General features: G+C 30.8%; 1 protein-coding gene and 1 long non-coding RNA gene across 2 annotated transcripts; one reads left to right on the forward strand and one right to left on the reverse strand.

Moving 5' to 3' along the window:
- Positions 1-3,150: 3,150 nt before the first annotated feature.
- Positions 3,151-5,200, forward strand: LOC123202441 (two-component response regulator ARR18-like). The gene is made up of 5 exons (XM_044618389.1): positions 3,151-3,738; positions 3,829-3,905; positions 4,001-4,037; positions 4,154-4,262; positions 4,353-5,200. The coding sequence occupies exons 1-5, from the start codon at positions 3,480-3,482 to the stop codon at positions 4,993-4,995; spliced, it is 1,125 nt and encodes a 374-aa protein (XP_044474324.1). The 5' UTR covers positions 3,151-3,479; the 3' UTR covers positions 4,996-5,200.
- A 16,364-nt stretch (positions 5,201-21,564) lies between these two features.
- On the reverse strand, positions 21,565-22,341 carry LOC123201587. The gene is made up of 2 exons (XR_006498858.1): positions 21,902-22,341; positions 21,565-21,821 (listed from the first exon to the last, which is right to left on the reverse strand). It is a non-coding gene; the product is annotated as an uncharacterized LOC123201587 (long non-coding RNA).
- Between the last annotated feature and the right edge of the window lie 4,230 nt (positions 22,342-26,571).

The following is a 26,571-nucleotide window of genomic DNA, read 5'->3' on the forward strand; positions in this document are numbered from 1 at the left end:
AAGAAAAAGTGAATGGGCAGAATATTCCTACAAAGTTGAAACGAAAAAAATTAAAAAATAAGGAGTGGTGACGATTGAAACATCAGTCTGTATCTAATTTCTTCTAAGCTATCGTTTTCTAGTTTCAGAAAATTTGCATGGCTTATTGTACCTCCCAATTTTAAATTCTAGACCTAGAATTTAAAATAAATTCGTAGCAGTTGCGAAGCTTCTCTGAAACTGGAAGGCTGATTTTATAACCTAATTTTTATTAATGAAAACCTCAAATGGATGCATGCATACGATATGAATTCAATCGGAATCAAATAGAACCTAAGATCGCCGTAGATCAAAGTTATATTGTCAGTTTAATCCCAAATTCATTCAAATTGATGTATGATATTATTGAAAGATTATTGATAGGATAAATAATGTCATTGAAATAATAAACAATATTATCAGTAGAATAAATAATATTATTAAATAGAAAAATAAAATAATCTTATATCGAACTGTTAAATTAAAACTTTATTTCGAAATCAATTTATTTGAACCAAGTTTTGGATCTGCGGATCCATCCCTACAGGCATGCATGGATCCACATCATGGTGACGGTGGCATGGGCGCATGGCATCATCAGTTATGATTCCAATATATATTATAATGCATGATGCAGGAGCAAGCTCAGCGGTTTCGTATAAAACGACAGACATCCCCGACTCTAAAATTTATAGAGCAGATCCGCGTTAATAGGTTCACGTATTATCATGCAAATTAAAAATTAGAATAAAATAATATAAACGATAAGAAAACACTGTTGGGGTTGACCTCCCCGGCTAGTTGCTGAAATGAATCTTTTCAGACCACGGTTTTTTAATGAGAGATCGATATGTTTGTGCTGGCTCTCCTTCTTTAATTAATTAATCTCTCTTCACTCTCTTTCTGTATTGCCATTCGAGTCCCAAGTAGGATGCCGTAGATCTTTCAGCCATGGCAGGCGTCAATTTTTTATCACCTAAACATTTTAAAGCACAATATCAGTAAGAACAATATTATTTGTGATTGGAAAGACAAGTATTTAATCTAGAATTAAAAGAATCATTGCAATTGATTTGTGCCACACATATATAGACAAATCAGAAAACACTAATATATGTTGATTAGTCTATAAGTGAATCCACAAAAGATATAAAATTCTAACGTAATTGATCATAGTGATCTGAAGATTAATATGCCCTCAAAGCATAATTATAAAAAATAAATAAATATATTGATGGTGTTTAAGAATTAACCGTTTGGAGTTGGCGGTCTTGAAGGTAATTAACCAGAGGTTATGCTTATGGAATTGGTTTAGAATGTATTAGGTACAACCGGCTAATTAAGATGGATGAAATGCCTGCATAATAAAAGGATAGTTTTAGGATTAATGAAAAATAAAAATGACAACTCTTGCTGGCAAGATGCCTGTGATTGATTAGAACAGTAGCAACTAAAAGAACCATTAGTTTCTTTATCATTGTAGACTTTCCGATATGAGTCAATCAACTTCACGGCCTGCAATACACGTGGGGCGAATGAAAAAGCTACTTCATTCACAACTAAATTGTACTTGTCATTGAAAGCTAGCTGGAGCTGGAGATATAACCCTCTCAGTCATTAAGGAAAATGAGATTGAAAAGCTAAAACACACAACGTATGTCTTGGATTCATATATAAAATATCAATTTAATTATGTATATTTATTTTAAGTATATAAATAAAAATATATATCACATATATTATAATATAATTTAATAAATTGAAATTAAAAATAAAATAATATTAAATTATTAAATTATATATATAAATATATATTTAAAATAAATATAAATTATATCGTCTTGCGTTCAGGGATCATGACGTCGTACGATTAAGCGTTGAGCTCCGTTTTCATTTATCCGAGGAGGAACAGAGCCCGTGATTCCCTATAAAAAGCCAATTTCCAAATCTTCTTTTTGGGTAATCTTCAACCACGGCAGAGCATCGCCACACATGCATGATTCATCTAGCTATCCACCATATTCATCCGTCTATATATAATTTACTCTCTTATTTTAATAAATTGAATGACGTGGCTCAATAATTTGACTCATTATTAAAATATAATTTATTTTAAATAGTGTTTAATATAGTGCGCACCTTGACAATCTAAAAAACTATAAACTACTTAATTGATTAATCTTTTATTAACACTCTTGTGCACTTGTTTTATCATTATGGATTTGTCTATCAAAATATTGTCAGTATCTTTTATTATCTATACATATTTAACATTTTTTATGTGTTTTGTTTATGTAAAATTTGATTAAAAATATTATATTTACCTTTTCTTATAAGATTTAAGATTCTTATTGAGGTTTGTTTCATCATAGTTTAAAAATGTATATAAAATAGCTCTAATCAGCTTTAAACATGAAATTCGTTATAGTTTTGTTTTTAAGTTTTGCAACCGATAATACATTTTGACAATTTAATAGTTTATAGGGTATTTAACAACTCTTTTATTATCATTTTCAAAAAATACAAAATATCTATATATATTTGAATATTTCTCTTATGTTTTATTAATATAAAATTTATTTAGAGGTATTACATTTATTATATCCCTAATAGGTGAGTAGGGATCCAAATGCATTTTGGGAATGGAAATTTGACCATGCGAATGAGAGAATTCATGCAAAGTTTCCTTATATTTTTGTTGTATACTACTTGAAATATAATTGTTTGAAATTAGAATACGGACAATTTTGATATATGGTATGAATTTCTTTGATCTTGTTCATTGGGTAGAGACAAAATTAGGGCAAAAGTCTACTTTAAATTAAGTTTGTCAAGAAATTCTTTATCCTTTTCTGCAATAGTAAACGTATTTGTCTGATCAATTCTTGTTATATATCTTGTTTATTCATTTAATTATTTTGCTTTAAGCATGTCAAATTACTAATCTACCCAAGTTCATTTCTCGAAAAGAATAATACTGTAGAATAGATTAAATCTCACATGAGCATGATTAATAAATGACATAGACATGGAAATGCATGCATGTTTGTTACATGTACATACATGTATGGTATGACATATGCACAAATATAATAAACCATTGAAAATTAAGGTGAATGAATAAAGATAGTTAAATGTTCAAAGGGAGAGAGACCAAAGAAACAAGGAGAGATTGAAAGCAGGGGCAATACTCAAGATCTAGGGTTTCCATCTTCATGAAACTGTGGCTCTTCTTTGCATTGGTTTTTTCTTTTCATTTCTTTTTTTGAATACTAAGATCTTCTTCTAAACAATATTTTCTCTGCGTCCTGCCTTGGAAGGAAATTGGAAGAAAGAAGGTAGATGATTAAGCTCATTAATTTCTAAACTACCAACATATAAATCCAAGGAATCAATCTTCTGTTTCTTCTCCGTCAATAATTTTGAGCTTTGGAGGATTTTTAAGAAAAGTGTCTAGAAAGATGGAAGGAAGTGGGGGGATTAAATGTTCTAAAACAACCCCCTCTGATGAAATTCCAGATGGGAGTGAGAGTACTGCAGAGAACGACGGTGAAAGTAAGGCAAGAAATGGTGGAAGCTCAAGCAATAGTACGGTTGAAGAGAATGAGAAGAAGCCATCGGTTAGGCCTTATGTTAGATCCAAGCTGCCAAGGCTTCGGTGGACTCCTGATCTTCATCTTCGTTTTGTTCATGCTGTTGAAAGACTTGGAGGACAAGAGAGTGAGTTGCATAATTAATTAGCTAGCCAGTCATATAACTCTTTTTGGCAACATTTGTGTTACTTATTTTTTATTCTTTTTTGGGGTTCAGGAGCAACGCCAAAGTTGGTTCTTCAGCTAATGAATATCAAAGGACTCAGTATTGCTAATGTCAAAAGCCATTTACAGGTTCTTATATAAGTTCATTACTATATTGAAATTCAATTAATTTTATAAATTTTTAATTTTTTTTTTCTCTTTCCTGCCTACTTCCACTTCTTCAGATGTATCGAAGCAAGAGGATAGACGATCCAGGTCAAGGTAACACTAATTTTTCTCTATATTTAAAATTTTTGTTTTTCATTTCTTGAATGAAAGATTAGGGTTTTTCATCATGGGCAACTAATAATGCATTTAAGTGACTTTTTTCATTACAGTCATGGCCGATCATAGGCATCTTGTGGAAAGTGGAGATCGCAATATTTATAATCTTAGCCAACTTCCTATGCTACAAGGTTATAACCAAAGCCATAGTTCTAGTTTCAGGTATAAAAAATTAACAGAGTGTTACATATAATTCTTTAATCAATTTTGACATTTACAAATCTCAATTCACTAAAAAAAAATCTTTGCAAGATATGGAGATGCTGCAGCTTGGACTGCTCGTGAATACTTTCTGCCTGGTCCTTGTGTAAGCCGGAGTTTGATTGATGAAACCACACCAAGATTATACGGCACGGTGGCTGAAAAAATGTTTGATAGCAACAATAGTAATTGGGCTAACCGCAATTTCCGTTTGGGTTCTTCATCTTATGGGGCAAATTCTATTTGGAAAATGCATGAATTTAAAGAAGAATTTCAATCATCTCATAAACATGACCTCTGGCAACTATCTGGATCAAGATTTCTCCAGATTGAACCTAACAGGGTAACCCAACAGCTAAAAGCAAAACTAGAAGAACGTATGAGTTCGAATAGAAGTATCCCTTCAGTTTTGAACTCAGCACAAGAATGTAATAAGTCGACGGTGAAAAGAAAGGCCTTGGATTGTAGCCTTGATTTGGATCTATCTCTAAGGCTAAAACCTAGCGATGATCATGATCATCATCAGAGCGAGCAACCAGGTTTGGAGGAGAGAGAAGTTGATAGTAAGTTATCTTTATCTTTGTACTCACCATCATCATCATCATCTTCAAAGCATGGCAAGTTGAAGGAAGGACAAGGTGATAATAATAAAAGGCATGCTAGGAGGGCAAGTACTCTAGATCTGACTATATGAATGAGAAAATTCTAAGTGAGATCTTGAGGTACTTATCCAAGAAGATGGGACAGTTATATTGTATTGTACCCTTATACAAATGAATTCCATCTAACTGTTTCAGTGGTTCTTCATTATATATAGCTAGCTTTATTACTTTTAGAATTTGAGGCCTCAAAGTATATTAGAGCACAGAGTTTTCGATGAAATTGCTTTTAACAGTCTACATTACAATATATAATATAGCTCTTTATATACGTTTCTATTTATCAGGGATAGGACAATTAAATACCCAAAACAGTTTGTAACAAGTTATATAACTAAATTCAGATAAGAAAACTTCAAGAAATTCAAATATTTGAAACTGTGCTATGATATGATATTTTCTATGTTGCCACATTAACTTTTCTGTCTTCAATCGTCTTCATTTTGTACCATGACATTACATTTCTCATGTCGCGTCACAGCCTTTCTTATGCCACGGCACAACCCTTGTTGGAAAGTTTGATACTTTCCAGCAAAAGTTTCAACTTTCAACATAAGCATTTTATGCCTACCTCCATTTTCCACTCCGCCTGAACTAGATATAGTTGTGAAGGAATCAAGGAAATCAACCAGAAGGTGAGCAAATTGAGTTACATTCATATGAAACTTAATTGCAGTCTAGATTGTTGCGATTCAAACATTAGAACACGTCATACAAACTAAATTAAACAAAACTGGTAAAATTGTTGGTTTTTGATTTACATTATGGGCCAGATATATATGGAAATCCTTCTTCTATTTTCCTTGAAGCAGCATAGCATATAAGCCAATCCCTTCACTTTTAGTTCTTCAGCAAGAGCTTAAAATTCAGCTGAATAGAAGAGTTAATTCCAAATTACCAGAGATGCATATCCATAAAAAATTAAAAAAAAATCAATTATGTAGCTGGAAAATTAAGAGTCCAGTTACCTTGTTTTATAGCTATCTGATTTTCAAGGTTTTCCATATCATCCTTCATCTCATTGTTCTTAATTTCCAGAAGCTTGCACCGAGTTTTATAGTAAGATACTTGTGAATGTATCATAGATAATCTAGCCTACACATGAAACTAGAAGAAACTATATGTTAAGTTAAGACTAAAAATAATAGCTATATAAGATAAATTAAAGAAATCCGAATACCTTATCAGCATCTATTTCTCTCCTGAATTTGTTTATGTACTCTTGCTTTCCAGCTGACATCTTTGAGCAGATTCTTGGTTTGTGATGGAGAATTATAAATTGGGTTATGAACTGATTGAATAAACATTATTGATAAAATATTATAAAAGATATAAAACCATATAAAATTATAATCAAATAGAGTCAAATCAATTAAAATTAAATTAAATCAAAATTAGACTGAATAGGTATTGTCTATAGCTCGCAAGTGTTTGAGTCAACTAAGTAATATAGAAATATATTGGTCCCACATAATTAGTTATTAAGAATTAGTTCATTTCATAATTTGAATTAGCTAGAGAGACCAAATATTTAATCCAGAAAATAAATAAAATACAACAAATTAATTAAAATTCAGCAAAGTGATTAACCAAACAGAAAATTAAAAGATTATTTATTAAACAAACTTGTCTATGATATGAGATTTTACTATGAATCATTTATAATTATTAATGGATCAAATCTAAAATAATAAATTGATGAGAATTTGACGGGTGATCATCCTAAATTATTTAACTCTTCTTTTGCAGTTGAACCTATTAAATTTCTCTATGATGATCACAAAATTTATAAGGAACCTAGATTTATTTCTAAATTAAAATTTCAGGTTTAGTAATTGCATGAAATATTTGATTACCTATCTTTTAATGACATAAAATCAACTTTCAAATAAGCTAGTTGTTGGGCTTAACAAGAAATAACTCACAATCACTAAATCAATCTTCATCAACATTAAATTAGGCCAAAATTCCATTAACAATCACAAAAATTTATAGATCCATCATAAATCCTAAATAGAAAATTTAACTACTCATAGTCATCATAATAAATCCACAAAAATCAGCTAAAGAAAGATTGTTAATGCTCAAATCAAAGAAGAAAATAGTTATCAAGAAGAAAAAGATAGAGAAGACTCTTCGGTCTTTAAACTTGATAGGGTAGATATTTCTTTTCGATCTTGGACCTTGAACCTTCCTCTTAGTTTTTGTGGGTTTTCTTTGAAACTTTCTCTTTATGCTGCTGTAACGGTCTTGCCCCTTTAATAAAGAGGTGTCTTTTTCTTTTTATAGCACTACCAACTCAACTTTTTTTTAATTTCGCATTTTTTATTTTTGTCAATAGTTATGGGTATAATTGAAAGTGATTAAGACCATAACTGACTCGTACATTTACTGAACAATTCACACCATTTCTCATTTTGAACCATCAATTCTTGTCTCGAGTAGGCTCAAACCTTACCAAATCACCTAAAAATATTATTTAAAGTATCAAATAAGATTAAACCTTAAAAGAGAACTCAAATCAAGAAAATTAATCAAAATTAACCAAAATGTACCTAAAATAAACTAATTAAAGCTATAAATGTATGTATAAAAATACACACATCAATGGGGAAACAAATTTTATTAACACTCCAATATAATTATAGTGGGAGCTCTCACAACTACAATTGGAGACAAAGACTAAGAAGTCAATGACATCATGGCAGTAGCAAGATATGATATCATTGTTGAAAAACCAAGAGGAAGGTTCCCAAAATAGAGGTAGCGTCGATGGCAACGGTAGAGAAAGAATCATCGATACAAGAGGAAAAACCACTAACAAGAAAGAGACAAGAGCAGATGTTCAATCATGTGAAAAACGAGAGTAGCAACTCAATCATGTGAAAATGAGAACAGGGACTTAATTATGTGAGAGAGTGGTCAAAGATGCGACACAATAAAGAGCGAGGTTGCTATCGACGAGGAAAATGTAGAGAAGTATGTGATCTCAGAAAAACTCACAACAAAAATCGAGAGAGATAAAAACCCTCAATGATGATGACATGAGAAAAGTGAAACACGCTTATTGTGATATCGTCAAGAGAGAGAGAAAAAAATGAATAGAGACCATTATTGTTGTGACTAAAAAGAAGGTATTTGAACCAAAATCATTTTCAAGAGCACCATCAACTAGCTAGATATATGTCAATTGTACATGTAAAAGAAAGTCCAGTAAAGAGAGTAGAGTAAAAGTGGCTCAACCATGACGTAGTAACAAGAAATGTGATGCAAGAGCAACCGAAAATCAAGTCTATTTTGGTGAAGAAATTATAGCAAAGCAGATGAGAGCTCATGCAAAGGGACAATTGGAATAGACAAAATACGATAGAGAAAGAAGTTGTCATATTGTTGGTAAAGAAATCATGACAAAAGAGGCTTGGTTTTAGCATAAGGAGTGCCAGTGATAAAGGATCATTGAAAAATATAAGGGGAGTCGAATGAAGTTACTACGATCAAGGGAAGAGAAATCACTGAAAATTAGAGGTAGACTAATGCTGGCTCAGTCTTGGGTAGAGAATGTGGTTAGTGACAAAGGAAGGAGATTGTCGAAAAAGGATATGTAAACCATTAGGGGTGAAACAAAAGTTTCAAAAAATCTGGGGTTAGGGGGCGACTGTAAAAAAAGGCAATTTGAAAAGTATGAAATCCTAGAGTTTGAGGGAAAAAGTCACTTTTGAAAACTAAAAAATATTATGCTAGAAGGAAAAGGTAGTTTTCAAGACCAAAAGGTAAAGGTGGATATTAACCACTTTGATACCATAAAAAATTATGAATTGGGTTATGAGCTGAATAAATATTATTGACGAAATATTGTACAAGATATAGTATTTAAAATATAGTTTGAAAAGAAATCTTAATTCTATGAGAAATCCCAATCCTATAATATAGAAAAAATATATACAACAAATCAAAACCATAACAAATTAAAATCATATAAAATTAGAATCAGATCGAATAGAAAAATAAATTTTATTAACATGTGAGAGTTCTACAAAACAAATCTAGATAAAAAAAACATACTATACATTATATACAAATGAACCAAGAAAAAATTAACTAAGTACACAAAGAAAGAATAATTAATCCGTCATTTTAAAGTTTTAAAGTCAATGTCAGTGTCCCACAAGCTATGACCCTATTTTCGAACCTTATCAGTTTGGGTAGAATAGAAAAGAGAGTCATTTCATATTTAAAGCTTGGGTTATTTCTTATGGAATCAAAGAATTTTCAAGTTTTTCAATGTTGTGATCGAATCAATGACCTGAAGTATCATCATCACTAATAAGATTATCAATATAGTTGTATATAGTTATTGATTTAGTATAAGAAGATTATCTTTACATTTGTATGATTATCATTCTATTTGTATAACTTCTTCCTTTGGATAGTACTAATTATAGGACATATTATAAGGAGCTATTATAGGAATAGTTTATCTCATATTTGCATGAACAATGCCATGTGTACACAATTTTGAGTACATAATAGGGTACGAAAATGCTATTTTTTCTCATAGTTGAAATCTTGTTTGACTTGATGATTGAATATTGCGATTGATATTGAGATGATTAGAGCTTGTGAAAAGCTAGCAAAAGTCAACGTGCGATCATGACTCAACAAGTCACGGGTTTAGTGGGCTGGAAAAAAGACAATGAATAGAGAAAAGGTAATTTACGCCCATATGCAACATTTTCGTAGATGTATGCTCATGCTTGAGATGTAACCTATTTGTACATTTTCATATATCATAGGTACAACTGAGACTTCCTTATGGAGCTACTTGTATGTGCTTCAAAACCAAGGTATGCTCATACCTAAGAATCAAGGGATGCCCGTACCTCAAGTAAATTTGATAATGTATGCTCAGGTTTCATCTTAGAAGTGATCATATATTAACCTATCAATTAATACACTTATAGATAACCAATGATATTCTTGCATATCAAAGAAAGAGTATGGTCATATCTTGTTTACATACGGATCATCATGAATTAGAATACTAATGATGTTGATTAAGTATAAAGACGAGAGATTCCCGAGGGTAAATTATATATGAATATGAGATAGACACTTGAGGGGATGGATTGGATATGATAAAAAAAAGAGAGACATACCCAAGTAAAGATAGATTGGACTCGATATAAGTCTGAGAGAGTTTTGAGAGACTGGATATCAATAGGGATGTGATATCCCAATGTAATATGAGATGATTTGATACTTATGAGACATAGATTATGAGATTATAAGTTGTCTGAAGAGTAACCATAACCTAGACATACTCGTAGATAGGGTAAAATCTATCAATTGATGTCCTTAGATTGAGAGATACATAATTGATAGGACTATGTATCTATCAAAAAGCTATAACTCACCAAGACATAAAAAGTCTAATGATTGGAGGTCCACAAATTGAATTAGCTAGGATCATAAGTTCATCGATTGGCAATGAGTGTTTAGATAATAAAGACTAGAAATGAGAATGAAGCCTAGAAAGTGGTCACTTGAGTAGGTACATCGATTCCTTGAGATTTAGGTAAGATACCAATACCTAAGATTAAGATTTACATAACTTGGGTTGGTAAAAGAATGGGGAATAAAATTGAGATTGTTGGATAGAGCAATTGATTCCTTGAGATTTAGGTCAGATACTAATAACTTAAGACCGAGATTTACATAACTCGGGTTGGTAAAGGAATGAGGAATAGATTTGAGATTACTAGATAGATCATTATTACTTACTGAATATTTTATACTCATTCCCTTCCTTTGCATTTTACAAATGACAGGATTAGAGGTCATGATGGTAAGGCAAAAACTCAATGATGAAGTAACATGTGAGAGATGGACTCATAGGTGTAGATAACCGGTGATTATGAATTTGATGTAACGAACTTTAATAGATTATATTCATGTCTCTAGTACATGGAGATTGACATTGATTTTCCTTATTATGTCAGATTTATTATAAGCTTGGGGATGATACTGGATTATTGGTTTTTATTTTATATTAAAAACATGAGATTACTAGGATATGATATAGAATTATGCATGTAGTGATTGCAGAACATTTGATTATTATTTGAGATATCATTCATGCATATAGATTTTAATAGCACTTTACCCCAAAGGATGTGATATTTGTAACATCCCTTCCAAAAGTTGTAACATTTGCAGGTATGTTTAAGGTTATTTTGGTCTTTTTAGTATTTTTCTTGTGTGAGGTTGTGCTTGAGAAGCATTTATGTGATTTGTGGCATGCATGGCCATGTATGAGAGGTTGCACATTCGTGTATGATGCTGCAAAGATGGCAAAATAGTCTTTTCGCATATAATGTGTTTTAATCAATTTTGATCAAGATACACACGTGTAAATGGGATACACGATCGTGTCTAGTCAACAAATTTTGAATTTTGAGATAACGATTTGTTCTGCAAGAATCTCACAATGTAGTTTTAATGTTTGATAACCGACATACATGCCCATGTGTTTAGCATAAATGCACATATACGTATGTTTAATATGAAAATAAAAAGGGTTATAGAAGAGACAACTATCATTTTTTTCTCAAAATTCTTTCAACCAAATAGAAAGAAAAGAGGATTAAAGAGTGCTAGAATCATATTTCACTAGAAGAAAAGCTTTTGAAAGTCGTTCAAGCCACGAGAATACTAGCGTCATTGTTTTATCGATGTAAGTAAAATGATTCTTTATGATATTTCTACATTGGGTGTTACTGATGGTTTTAGATTGAATGAAAATATGATATTTGATTGCTTAGGTAGTTTTATTTATTTATATATATAGTGGAAGTAGGGATTGATTAAGTTTTTCCATGATTGTGGTTCTAGTTATAGTTTAAAGTTGTTTGATTCTGGTTTAGCCATGATTCCCTTTATGTATGATTGTTAATTTAGTGTTAATGGGTTGTTTGGGTTGGTAGAAGGATAGAAAATTCACTGAGATTTGTATGTGGACTAATGAATATTTGATATGTAGTGTAGAATAGGATAAATTTATTAGGTGTGTGTGTGTACAATGTTGATGATGGGTAATTCATTGATTCATGTGTGTACCACGGAATAGGACTGTATGATAAGATGTGGTTTTGAAATATGTCTCTTTTGGAAGTGTGAAAAGTGTAGGAGACATAGAATTAAAATTTTGGAAATTCTAAATTTCAGCAACAAACTTCATGTGTATTTAAGAATATTCGCCCGTGTAAATTGGGTACATAAGGGTGTGAAATTGGAAATGAGCACACACTTGTGTGTTATAGGACACATGGCCAAACTCCAAATTATACTAATATCAACAAAGCACCAATCTCAGGCAATGATGGTAAAAACTTGTTACCTATGACTTGCAAGTATATGAGTCAATCAAATAATATAGAAATATGTCAGTCTCACAGGGATTGGTTGTTAAGTACTAGTTCATTTTATAATTTAGATTAGCTAAATAAATAAGATGCTAAATAGGGGAAATTGAAATAAAATTAATTGAAATGTAGACTAACAAGCTAAAATTAATAAAAGAAATAAACACCTTACAAATTAAAAAAATACCAATGTAAAGAAGTCTAGGCCTAGTGTTTATGATTTCACTATCAATTACTTAAAAATCGGTAACAAATCCAATTAAAATCAGTGGCAAAATGAATTGTTAAAGGTTGATTATCGTATTTTATTCAATTCTTCTCTCAAGATTAACTAGATGTGTTAAGATTAAAAAATGACCTATTTTCGTAGTATGATGTTAATCAAAACCCATTAATTTTTATGATAATCAATTTACTCACAAAAGATTTATATTTATCTTTAAATAAAAACCCTAGGTTTAGTAAACACATAAACTTATTATATATTTCTCAATTACAAACAAGTATGGTATTGAGCCCTAACACTAAGTAAGAAATTAAAAACACAATTACTAAATCAATCATTCATCACCACTGATCAATAATCAAAACCTATAATATAATCTTTATGAATTTATAGATTCATTATAAACCGTAGTAAAAGAAATTAACTATTCATGGTTGTAAAGTTCAAATTACAAATAAAATTGAAGAGAGAGACATTTTAAATCAGTAAAAGAAGAAATTAAGAAAGATAAGAAAAACTCTAAGGTCTTCAAATCTTGATTCTCTCGGGTTTTTTTTCTGTAATCTCGAAACTTTACTCCTTGTTTCTTGAAGCTTTCTCTCTCTAAAAATTCTTTGAGCTACTATATTTTGATGATGAGAAAGTGGAGAAGACATTACTTTTTTTTAATATCCTACCACTTAACCTTATTTTCTATTTTTTTAAATATTATTTATGCCTAATAAATTATGGGCACCAATTATGACCATAAAACAATCTATAATTGATCTCTACCTCTTTATATAAAGTCTTCTCATTTGCTTCTTTAAGCTTTCATTTTTGCTCCGAAAGGATTTGAATATCTCCAAAACATCTAAAAATATAATTTAAAGTGCAACATAATATCAAACTATCAAAATTAAATAAAACTTAAATAATTTAACAAAATAGACCAAAATTTACTTTAAAGGCATACTATTATAACCTTATATGTGTAATTTATACACACATCAATCATTAAAGAAAATGTTATTATTATTGGGAAAAAAAAAAGAATTGTTAAAGAAAACGAATTATCAACAAGAGAGTTCAAGCCAATCTGAACATTAATTCAAATTCATCCTTACTCACAACCATTAACAAAGGGCAACATTGAAATTTTAGCTTATTTGTTAATAATTTAATGAAATGGAGAAGGTGAAGGACAATTTTTTTATACATGTGGTGGGGAGGTCCTCAAATACATGTTGAAATTTTGATTTCAGCTGTTTATTTTAAAATCATGAACTATTGTTCAAACATTGGTTTGGAATTATGGTTGGCTAGTTGAGTCACCATAAATTATATTGCTCTTTCTGTTCTCAACTTTCTATTCAAAACTGTCTAATTCCATATAAATTTATTAAACTTTTTGATGTTAACCATTTCAATCACTTTGTTATCAACTACTACAAAGAATTTTTTCTCTTGTATATCTTCCTAATAATAAAAAGAATTGTTTACACCTTAAGAGTTAATGGACTATTTAACCAACTTTATATCATTAAACGATATGAAATATACATACATATTTAACATATCTTTTGCATAGAATATTATACTCACCCTTTTACGAAACTTAACATCGTTGCTAAAATTTGTCCTATCATAATTCGAAAGTTTGGATGGTCACTCTTCTTCAAGGGTCACCATCCAATAGTTTTTAATAGAAATTGTTATGAAAAAATAGAATAAAAATTGTATTCTAGATGGTCCATAGAAATGGAAATTTTGACTAACTCAAATGGAGTACAGGAACTTGATTACTTGTCAAAGCACTCAAATTACAAGAGAAAGCTTTGATTTTGGATATGTTACAAATGAAGGAGGAATGACCTATTTGTAGTGCTTACAATCAGATAAATAAATTAATTTCTTAAGACTTTTGCAATTTTATAGGTAGATTTTTTTTTGTCTTGTTTTGACATATAGACAATGTTATCTTCTTGTTCTTGAAATTTGCATCATATTTTAATACTCCTCCTTGATGCAAATTGTTGTTACTCCAATAAGATTTATGAGAAATTCAAATTTGTCTTGTGGTAATGCTTTAGTAAAGGTGTCTGCCAATTACTCTTCTATTTTGCAATATTAAAGTGTTTTTTCTTTATTGAATTTAGTTTTTCTGAGAAAGTGATACCTGATACTATATTTTTCGTGCAATCATAAAAGATAGAATTATTGGCCATTACAATTCCGAATTTACTGTCGCATAAAATCTTTATTGCTTGTTGTTGAGCTTCTGTCATCTTTTCAAGTGTCATTTAGAGTAATTTGTTTGATTCATTATATTAATGACTACTACATATTCTATTTATGTGGATGATTGTGATACACTTTCTTGTTTCTTAGATGCCCATGAAAATATTCTTGAGTCCAATGCAAATGCATAGCCAAAAGTACTATTCATGTTATCTACTGATCCTACCCAATCACTGTCAGTATAGCCTATTAACTTAAAGTTACTCACAGGATTAAACCACATGTTATAGTCTTTTGTACCCAGAAAGTATTTTAGATTTTTTTTTTTTCCGCTGTATAGTGAGTTTGAGTGGGATTCTACATGAATTTTAACAGTAATCTTGTAACATATATAATAACCAATCGAGTGGCAGTTATGTAAAGTATACACCCAATAAGACTTTTGTTGTGTGAAACATCTGCTTTCTCAAAACCATCTTCTTTTTTGAATATTTCATTAGTAACCAATATAGTTGTTATTGGTTTGCACTCATTCATCTTGAAACTTTTGAGTAGATTCTTAGTATATTTCTTCAATGCCAAGAAAATAATGCATTAAGTTTAAATCTGTCATTTTGAACATCTGCATCATATCTTCTTTAAAATCTTTCATCATCTTGTCAGTGTTACTTGTCTAGAAAATATCATCCACATAAAGAGAAAATATGAGAATGTTATCATCGTAAGACTTTATATAGAGAGTCGACTCACTTTTACTTCTCTTGAATCCTTAATTGGTGAAGTATTCATCAACCTTGCTATATCAGACTCTTAAAGTTTGTTTTAGGTCATATAATGTTTGCTTTTATTTAAGTACTTTATCTTCCTTTCTTGAAGCCATGAATCCTTGACGTTGCTTTATGCAAAATTCCTCTTTTAGGTATTCATTCAAAAAAGCTTAGTATAACACCCATTGTACGCCTAATTTCATATGTGTTTATATGTTTAAATATGCTTATGGTTGATTTGGAATGAAATAAGTTATTGTGAATTTGAGATGTTAAACAATCATGCATGGGATAAGGATAATAGTGCATTGATTGTCATGCCAACTAGAGTTGATAAGTTCCATGTTAAAAAAATTTAAGCAGTGAACAGTCGTCCATGCGAGGCATGAACACTCGGTCATGGCATTAAATAGGAAATAGTTTAAAATAGACACGTTGTTGGAATTATGGTATTTTATCCCATTATTTCTACGTGTTCTTATCTTGCATAGAGAAGAGAAAGAATTTCATGTTGTGTACCACAATTTTGGGGGGTGTTACAGTTTTTAATAATTGTTTTCTAGAGAGGCTAAGCAAAAGAGAGGAAGAAACAAAATCAGCATCAAAGTATCTAGCAAGGAATCAAAGTAAGTAGGGTGACCTTACTGTTTATATTTGCAATATATAAAAATTTTCTTTGCTTTTATGATTGTTGTTTAAGATAAATTGAAGAGTATAATTGTTATAATTGCATATGAATGTGAGTATAATAAGAAAATGACTTATAGCTCGTGTAAATTGTGTAAGCATAACTATGTTGAGTTTTGAAAATTTAATATCTATGATAAGAAGAAAGTGATGGATTTAGATGGATGTTTTAAATTATTCATTTATTGGTTATGTATGTTTATAATATGTTGAGGAATAATTGTATGTAGGGTTGGAACGTTGTGTTTAGTAATGATATTGCAATGGATCTTTGAATTAAATCGTGTCTATGATTTTAGGATGCTAAGAACTTGTTAATTGCGATTGTTAATGTAGAGATTTGCGTAGAGACCATTTAGGGTCTGAAATAGATTATTTCACAAATTTTAGATATCATGAATGACCGTCCATAGAGTAAGGACAATCGTTACATGCCTAGAATGCATAAATTATAGGTCATGAACGATCGAACAATATAGGATGCATGCCCATTCATACGAAACCTAGAATTAGTTTAATGATGTTCTAATGATCCAATGACTATTAGATGTTGCTGATTGATAATCAGTTAACTAGAGCATGAAGTTCACCCATTCATGATTTACAAATAATGGTATGTAGGGTGAAATAGCAAAAATATCCCTAGAAAATATATAGGTTGAGAATGATTATGTGTTGAGAGATTAAATTCAGACTAAGATGAACGCTTGTTCACTCAATAAGTGAACACTCATTTATATATGAAGAAGGGCACATTGATAATGAATGAGGAGGTTGGTCGTTCATAGTTATAAAATAAGGAATGCCCATTCATATGAATGTGGGATGCCCGTTCATAATGAACAAGAGAGGTATGTTCATGAGGAACCAGTTGTTCATAATGGAAAGGTATATGAATGTCTATGCACTCAATAAGGGACGCTTATTTATAGGATTAAAAGTAAAAGAGTTAAAAAGAACCAAACTAGGGTTATTTCGAGAGATGTTTATGTGGCTCGAGAGATGCATGCATGCTAGACATATCTATGATCATTACGAGAGGCACTGTGAGTATATACTCCTTACACTACCTATAGTGTAGTACTTCTACAATAGGACATTGTACCTATAATAAGGTACTTGTTTAAAGTAGAGCAAAGTTACAGTTATAGCTTGGTAATCCAATAGTGGTATAGGTGAATGAGCTACGTAGCGAATGCTCACATTGCCAAGATGCCAAATCTCTATATCATTCTAACTTGATCAGTCCAGTATACAACTATAGATATAGTATGATAATGCATTCATCAAGAAATGCTATGCTTAGACTAGTTTGAGATCCAAAGTAATTCCTTAGTGACTGAGTAGGACACAGTTAACCATCAGAGATATGTTATGTAGCCTAGAGTTTCTCGAGTTTATAAATATGAGTTACATGACTTATGTTATCCTAATAGAAGTTTAGGGATAAACCTTGAATGACTAAGTTATGATGTGCCGAGATAAAGGGAATTTGGGGATTATGTAAAAAAAAGTAGTAAAGGATCTTATTTACTGAGTGAATTTTCACTCACTCCCTTACTTTTCATGTGTGTAAGTGTAGGTGATCGTTATGGATATGGGTCAAGCTACATTCAACAAGCGTAGTTGGCATGACAACACATATGTCATTTTGACTATTTATGTATTTATGTTATTTGATGTATTGAGATTCATTATGAGTATGTTATGTTATAACTACACATTTTGTATTTCATGAATGATTATGGTTTTATGATTTTTATGACATCATTTGCGCGTTTTTGCAACATGCTTTATTAAGGCTATTTCGGTGATTTCTTATTTATTAATGATATATATCATGTATGGATTTCTAAATATCAAGTGAATGCATGCTTAAATAGTCAAGATAGTAACATTTTCATCTAGAGAGTAGTGCTTATGAAGGAAAGTGTTACACTAACTTCACATTAAGTTGATAAATCTTTTATTTTTTTTCTACAACAAGTACAATAAAAGTCTTGATAATGTCTAATCATACAACAGGAGTAAACGTCTTATCGTAGTTAATTCCAAATTGTTGCACATAGCTTTTTATGACTAATCTTGCTTTGTGCTTTTGAATTGTGCCATCAAAATTGAACTTTTTCTTGTAGACTCACTTTACTCCAATAATCCCTTTTTTTAAAGGATGATTCACCAGTTCCCAAGTATTATATTTCTCGATCATCTTAACTTCTTCGTACATGGCTTTCACTATACTTCCTACTTTGAAGCTATCACAAAATCTTTTAGTTTCATGCCAATAAGAGATTTGACTTTCTATAATGATGTTTTAAGAGAAGATTCTTTATGTTGACATATAAGAATGTGGTTGAGCTCATCTGATTCTTATTCTTAAGTTGAAGCTATTGGTCAAGTTAAGATAGTGATAATTCCTTTCTTAGCTTTTCTTTATCCCAATTCCATGTAACATCTTCATCAGACTTTACATCTCAATTGATAATCAGTTTCTTATATTTTAGGCTATAAACTCTGAACCTTTTCGATTAAGTGTTGTAACCTAAAAAAATCTTCTTTTTTTTTTTCTGTTTTTTCATCTAGCTACTCATTTTCTCATCTAGTACATGAACATAGAATATACAACTAAAAATTTTGAGATGATTCACTGATGGCTTGTGTTCACTTTATGTTTCCATCATGTTTTGTTTTTAATAAGTAAGTTGTAATGTAAACTAATTCAACCCATAAAAAGTTAGGAATACTATTTATTTTTTAACATAGCTCTAGTCATCTCCATTATTGTTCTTCCTCTCGAACACTCCATTTAATTCTGAAACATATCCAACTGTCAATTGATGTTCAACTCCTTCACCCTATGAGAATTTGTCAAAATTTCTAAAGGTGCATTCCTTGCCACCATCATTCCTTAATATCTTTATGTAGTGACCATTCTTTTCTTAAAATGGTTTTTGAATTTTTCGAATACTTCAAAAACTTGTGACCTTCACAAATAAAGTAGATCTGTGTCATTTTAGAGTAGTCATCAATGAACAAAATGAAACACTTGTTTCTACTATGAGTAGAAGTTCTCATTGGATCGCATATGTTTGTATGCCCAATAAGTTGGTTGTTCTTCATGCTTTCCTTGAAGGAAATTATTAACATTGTTATTTGCAAGTAGACATCTTTCATTTACACCATCCTTTTTTTGAATATCAGGTAAATTTTTTACCATGTTCTTCCAATTGTAAATATTTAATCCAAGTGAAATTAACAAAATCCTTGATGCCACAACCATGACTCATCATGTTGTGCCTTCACAATTGTTTCACATGCATATTTCCATTGGTTAGGAAAGTTTCATTGCTTTATCTTCACTACTACAATCACTAGAATTTTATTATTTTTGTCATAAATGGTGTATGTATCTCCTTTAAAGTGAAGGGAGTGCCTGTTTTGGGTAATCTTGCCCACACTGAGTAAATTATGTTTTATGCTAGGAACTAGTAGACATTCTAGATGAATTTCATACATTTATTTGTTTCTACGGAAATTTTCTTTCCCTTTTGCTTCCATTAATGCTTTGTTGCCCAATCTGACTTGCGATTTGATTTATGTATTTATCATAAAAAATACTTCTATCACCAGTCATATGATTGTTGCAATTGTTGTCAATAAGCCACTTATTTTTCTTTACATTGTATATCAATTGACCATCATAGAAAAGTGTTCCATTTGCTTCCTTATTTTTAGAGTAATTAGTTTAATGTTTTGCTTTGAAGGGGCAATCTTGTTCTTCATGCCCAAATTTCTGGTAATTTCAAACAATTTGGCTTTCCTCTCAACCAATAATCTTTCTCTAAATGGCACGTTCTTTTACAAATGCCACACATTACATATTTTCTATTATCTATATTTTAGAACTCTCTTCTCTTGAAAAATTTTCATTTGTTTTCTTCCTCTTAGGTTTTGACTTTTGGGAGTGCATATTAAACTTAGGCTGAAAAACACTCTCTAACGAACCCTTATTTCTATGACTAATGCTTTTTTCAAAAGTCTCCAAATAACCCATTAATTCTATCACTAATAATTTAGAGTTACTATTGCATAGCAAAAAAAAAAAATAATAGAGTTACTATTGAATCATATTTTTCAATGACAATAATCAACATTTTCTCTATAATTTTTTATTCAGAAATCTTTTTTTCATAGACGCTTAACTGATTTACTAATTCTTTCAATCTAAAATAGTAAATATTTGCAATTTCAAACTCATTCATTTTAATATTTTCGAAATCTCTTTTAAGAATTTGTAATTTTGAAGAGCATACTTTTTTGCTACCATGAAACTCCTCTTATAAGATATCGTAAGTTTCTTTGCCACTAGAAGCTCTACTAATTTTGTGAAATACATCATTTGATAGCGTTTGCTGCAAAATGAATAAAGCCCTTGAATCTTTCATCCGATTATTCTCCAATGCCTTTTGTTTAGCTTTAGAAGAGCTAAATGTCTCTTCCAAAATATTGAACCCAAATTTGACTATATCCCATCATCTTATTGCACTAATAATCACATTTTTCACCAATGAATATTGGCATTAGGACAGGGATGAGTTACTTATATCAATCATAATAAGAGATGCCCAAGAGTAACTAAACCTAGAAAAGTAGCAAGTATAGGTGTGATTTAATATACATTAGGAAAGTTTTCAGGAGAGACTAGTGGAGATAAACCTCCTTAAAAACAAATTTCCTTCTATAGAACTTTTAAATTTGCATATAATTATATAAATAAGCATTCATTGTTATAAATCAGACTTTGATACCATTGTTAGAAAAAAATAGGATAAAAATTTTGTATTTCAAAGTTTATAGTAATAGAAATTTTTATTAACTCAAATAGAGTATGGGAGCTTGATTACTCCTCCAAGTACTCTCAAATTAGAGGAGAAATCTTTGATTTTGGAAGTGTAAAAAATGAGAAAGGAATTAATACTGTTTGCCATCAAATTAAAAAATAATTTTTTTAGATCTTTTCAATTCCTACAGTTTTTCTTTTGTTTTGTCTTCTCTTGACACATGGCAATGCTATCTTCTTGTTCTTAAAATTTACATCGTAGTTTAATATAAACAAACTTCATTTGATCACCAAGCAAAGCATAATATTGGATTAATTAGATGCTTAATTACTTTCTACCTGTTTAATTATCATGCTTAATTACGATGAAGCCATATGATCATTTGTTTAGACAATAAGTATATAATAATATCCTCATAAAAGAAGACCAGCAAACCGTCACATAATTAAGCTGTAAATTATTATTAATCAACAAGACGAAGAAATGGCACAACAATTAACATCACAGCAATGCATAATATTCCTCAAACTCTCTCTCTTAGCGATCTGCATAATCACTTACTTTGATATCTCACACTGATTGATGCTGCAACTTGGAACCAGTTTCAAGATGATCCTGAAACTGGACAACTGGGAGATTTCTCGGAAACACTTGCTCCAGTGAGCAATGCTCTGTGCTATGATCACCTCCATTATAAAGCTTCTTCATATAAAGAGAAAACAGTAAAACGAAAAGAAATATTATAAAAAGGAGAACAAATATCAGCATCATAATCTCACCATGTAGAGCAAAGTTGGGGTCATCAGAAAAGAGAAGCTCATCTTTCTGATCATGGCCAGAACTATTTCCAGGCGACATGGAAGCTGCTGCAAATGAAGAACTACTACTAGTAGCCATGTTAAAAAGAGCTGAAGCTTCAGATGATTTTCACATTAATAATACACATCAGAAACTTGACACAAGAAGTGATAAATTCAGAACCAATAATGCTAAAGACAAAAAGTACAAAATGGAGGCTTGTGATTAAAAGAAATAGTGCCAAAAATTTGCGTAGAAGCGTGCGATCTTTGACATGTTCTATCCACTGCTGGACAAGCATCAAAGGGCAGCTGTGAGTTTTTTGGTCGATTGATGATACAAATAAAAGCAAGAATGTCATTTTCTTGTGACGACAATGAATGATTTCTGTCCATTTTCTCTAAGCAGATATTTTCAGGAAGGAAATGTAGTTTCCTCTTTTTAGGGTGAATTCGAGTTAATTAAATGAATTTATAATATTCAATTCTAAGTAGGATTCAATATTATAAAGGCCAAATGACTATTTCTTTCCAAGGTTTGGTGCAAATCTAACTTTTTATTCATTAATTATCGAAAATCTAAATACTCATCCATCTATTAAATTTACTGTTATTGTCAAGGGTAAAATTGTTATTTATAAAAATATTTAAAAAAACTAAAAATTGATCATAATTTTTCTTATATTTAAATATCTAAAGTTTGAAAAATATAGATTTTCTCTTAGGGTTTTTGCAGCCACTGTTGGCAACGGTTGGAGATGGTGACAACCACGCTATCTCTCCCTCCATGCTTCTCTCTCAATATCGTTTCATTCTCGACCATCAACTACTGACAAAAGTGGTTGATGAAGACACGACTTCGTCTTCAAACAAAGATGACAATTCATCTTCGTCTCAAATGATGACGACAAATCCTCATCATCTCTCAGACGATTGAAGATGAATCATCATCTTCATTAGGATTAGCAAAAGCGTCATTATCGATTGGTTTAGTTAGATGGTGATGGCCAGGGATAGACCAAGATGGAGAAAGAAGTTGGGAGGGGGAAAGAAATCGATCGTCGTCATCTTTGACTGCTAATAGTGGTGGTTGGAAAACCCTAAGGGGAAAATATTCATTTTTCAAACTTTAGGTAGGGAAAATTTGTTAGAAAACTAAACTCAGTGTGGAAAATGTGATAAATTTTTAGTTTTTTTAAATAGTTTAGTAAATAGCAGTTTACCTCCAACTGCAATAATAAAATTTAACAAACGAATAGGAATTTAGATTTTCGATAATTAACGAGTGAAAAGTTGAGTTTGTATCATACTTTTAGTGGGAAATTATCATTTGGCCTATTATAAAATAGTTATAAATAATATCACAATGGAGATAAGGCCAAAGGACTATTTCCCACCCAAAGTTTAATGCAAAAACAAATGCACATTTATGGGGTTTCAAAAACTCAATCAACCACCCATGGGTTAACTTCTGTTAAAAGTTTTTATTAGAGAAAAGGGTAAAATCATTATTTCATTACAAAACCCTAAAAATTTATATCATTTTCTCATTAGTTTGAAAAACTAACAAATTTTCTCAAGATTAAGTTTTAAAAAATTCACTTTTTTCCTCAGGGTTTTTTCTTCCTTCTTCAGTGACCGAAAATCATTCCCACCGTCGGTCAACCTGTCCACCATCTTCTTCTGTTATCGTCAACTTTCCCACTGGAGCAATTTTGTTAGACGAAGATGAACCATCTTCGTTCAACCAACTAATTCACATCAAATTAACCTTTTGATGCTAATCCATATAGATCTGGATCGTTCTTCGACCACAAACGTGATGAAGATAGTGGGAAGGAATGCATTTGTCGACCGATGAATCTAGATGAGTTTTTGTGTTCATGACCGAAGAACAGTGGTAGGGTCATTGTCTAGGATGTGGGAGGGAGTGTTAATAGATGAGAGATTAGTCAGAGAATGTTGTCAAAAAAGGAAGGGAAGAAATAAAACCCTAAAGAAAAAAAGTAACCTTTCAAGCTTTTGGATAAAAAAAATTATTAGTTTTTAAATTATAAAAAAAATAAGATAAAATTTTATTTTTTTAATATTATTGATTAAATAATAATTTTATTCCTATAATTGATAACAAATTTTAATAGAAGCTATGGGATGGGTTAATTTTTGAATTAAATTTTACGGTGGATATTAGTCTTTCTATTAAATGTTAGGTGAAAATTAATCATTTCGCCTTCAGATAAACACTGTTGAGCAGATTGGTCGGATCCACCAACTTGCGGTGTCTACCTCTACAGTGTCGGTAAGGGCTGGCAGACAAGTGGGAGTGACAGGTGCAAAAAGCAGTGGCCGCTTCATATAGGCGCTGAGCTTTGGCAGATTCCATACGGAAGCTGAAGAAGACGTGACTTCACACAAACATACAGTACTGGCACCGAAAATGATGTCCACTTTCAAATAAATACAATTTAGTACATTTCTATTATTGATTTTTTGCGTTGGAGAAGGGGCCAGATGGGCCTGGGAATCGACGAAGGGCAGTGGCAGAGTCGGAAATAATATTAAAGGGTAAATGTTATAATAAAATAAATATATTTTAAATTAAAATAAAATCAATAGATTATTTTTCACATAAATTATATTGCTTGTTTAAATTTTTTTATTTACTTATTTATAAATAATTAAAATTAATAATTTTAAAGATAAAATTATTATTTTATCAGTAATATTAAAAATAACTTAAAATTTAATCTCATTTTCTTTCCAAAACCCTTAAAACCTAATCATTTTCTCTTAAACCAAGTTTTAAAAAATTATATTTCTCTCATAAGATTTAATTTTCAATTCTCAACTCCAAATCTGATACCATCATCGGTGACGAAACTTCCTCAATGCATCACCATGCTCTAGTGGTCTCTCTCCCCTCCTCTAGAACATTGGTTGACGCAAATCTAACGTAAAAAGACACAGAGCTTCATCAGGAGACGAAGCTTTTTGTCTTCCTAGAGCGAGACGTCTAGGAAGACAATCGTCTTCCTAGACGAAGATGAGGTATTTGTCTTTTCGTTTGGGAAGACAAAGAACTTCAACTTCCGACGAAGCTCTTTGTCTTTCTAGACCAAATTTATCTCAGTTAGCATTCTAAAGGAGGGGAGAGAGACTGTCGGAGTATGATGATACAATGGAGAAGCTTTGTCATCAGCAATAGCGTCAAATTTGGCGTTAGAGATTGAAAAATAAACCCTAGGGAGAGGGAATGCCATTTTTTAAAACTTAGTCTAGGGAGAAATTGTTAGTTTTTAGGGTTTAGGGGGCAAAAAAAGATAAAATTTTAAAAGGTTAGGGTCTAGTTAATTTTAACTGTCTATGAGTGAGTAAATGAGATTTTCAAAGTTAATTGAAAGAAATTTGAAAAAACAACATACTTTGGGTAGGAATAAATCTTTTGGCCTTAAAATAAACACAAATATTTATATTAATATATATAATGTGGCTCACAAATATTAAGATAAATATTTATTTAATGTTGTGGAGAAATGGGTAAACAAGTAAGAAACACAAATGACTCTTCCTCGCATATTTTGTCTCTATCACTTATTTATAGTATTAGATTTGAGTCAAGCTAAACTCGAGCTCGACATAATTTGAAGAAAGTTAAACTTGAGCTTGAACTGACCAAACTTTCGTTAAAGTTGTTTAAGTTCGGCTTGAAAGGAAAGGAGCTCAAATTGAACCAAGTCAAATTTTAAGCTCAATTCAATACTATAATGAAGCAAAAAATGACTAAAATTACGTTTTTTTGATACATATTGGTCAAAACGATATTGTTTTAATTTATTTATATCAATTTTTTCAAGTTTGTGAGTTTAGTGAGTCAAATACCCCTTAAACTTGAACTCAAGTTCAAACTAAAAAATTTTCAAACTTGAACTTGAATTCTAACTCGAATTTATTTGAATTGAACTTGTTTTAGGTTTGTTCAAATCAAACTCATTTTCAAGTTTAAAACAAACTCGACTCAAATTCAACTATACTTGTTTATTTATTCAAACATTGAAAATACACTTGATAGCATAATATATCATATATATAATATAAGGTGCTAAAATGGTATGTGAGTGTATATATATTATATATAATTGATTTTTTTAATGAGTCAAAGGGGGGTCAAGTAACCCCGCTTGACCCCCCGTCCGTCTGCCCTTAATGACGGGAGATAAATTGCCGACAACTTAGTCTTTAGGATCAGTTAAGGTAAATTCAATCAGAGTTAACTCATATTGAATTAATAACTCAAGATCGATTTGTTTCTTTATTTGATAATATTGTTTATTTCATTAGTAATATTATTTATTTTACGGATAATCTTTTAATATACCATCCTAATTTAGACGAGTTTGAATAAACATAATTACTTTGATTTGAGCTCAGCCGGAGTTTAAACTTACATCAAATTGAATTTAACCTAAGACCTTTAACAGAAAATTGAGCAAAAATAAAATTTGGGTCTGCGAGCACATTTGCAAATACAAACAATAGGAAACTCAACTTGAGCTTCAAGTTACATACAAGTGGTGGTACCTGGCAACTAGCAGGGATTATGATCGTAAAAGCAGCGGTCTTTGTAAGCAATTGTGCATACTTGCCCGACTTGC

Source organism: Mangifera indica, chromosome 18 (genome assembly GCF_011075055.1).
Source record: "Mangifera indica cultivar Alphonso chromosome 18, CATAS_Mindica_2.1, whole genome shotgun sequence".
NCBI lineage: Eukaryota > Viridiplantae > Streptophyta > Magnoliopsida > Sapindales > Anacardiaceae > Mangifera > Mangifera indica.

What these genes read in the sequence shown, in the direction of transcription:
- LOC123202441 (XM_044618389.1), top strand. Translation starts at nt 3,480, where the DNA reads ATGGAAGGAAGTGGGGGGATTAAATGTTCTAAAACAACCCCCTCTGAT. An exon ending in AAGACTTGGAGGACAAGAGA is followed by an intron (nt 3,739 to 3,828) that starts GTGAGTTGCATA and finishes TTTGGGGTTCAG; the next exon opens with GAGCAACGCCAAAGTTGGTT. An exon ending in AGCCATAGTTCTAGTTTCAG is followed by an intron (nt 4,263 to 4,352) that starts GTATAAAAAATT and finishes AATCTTTGCAAG; the next exon opens with ATATGGAGATGCTGCAGCTT.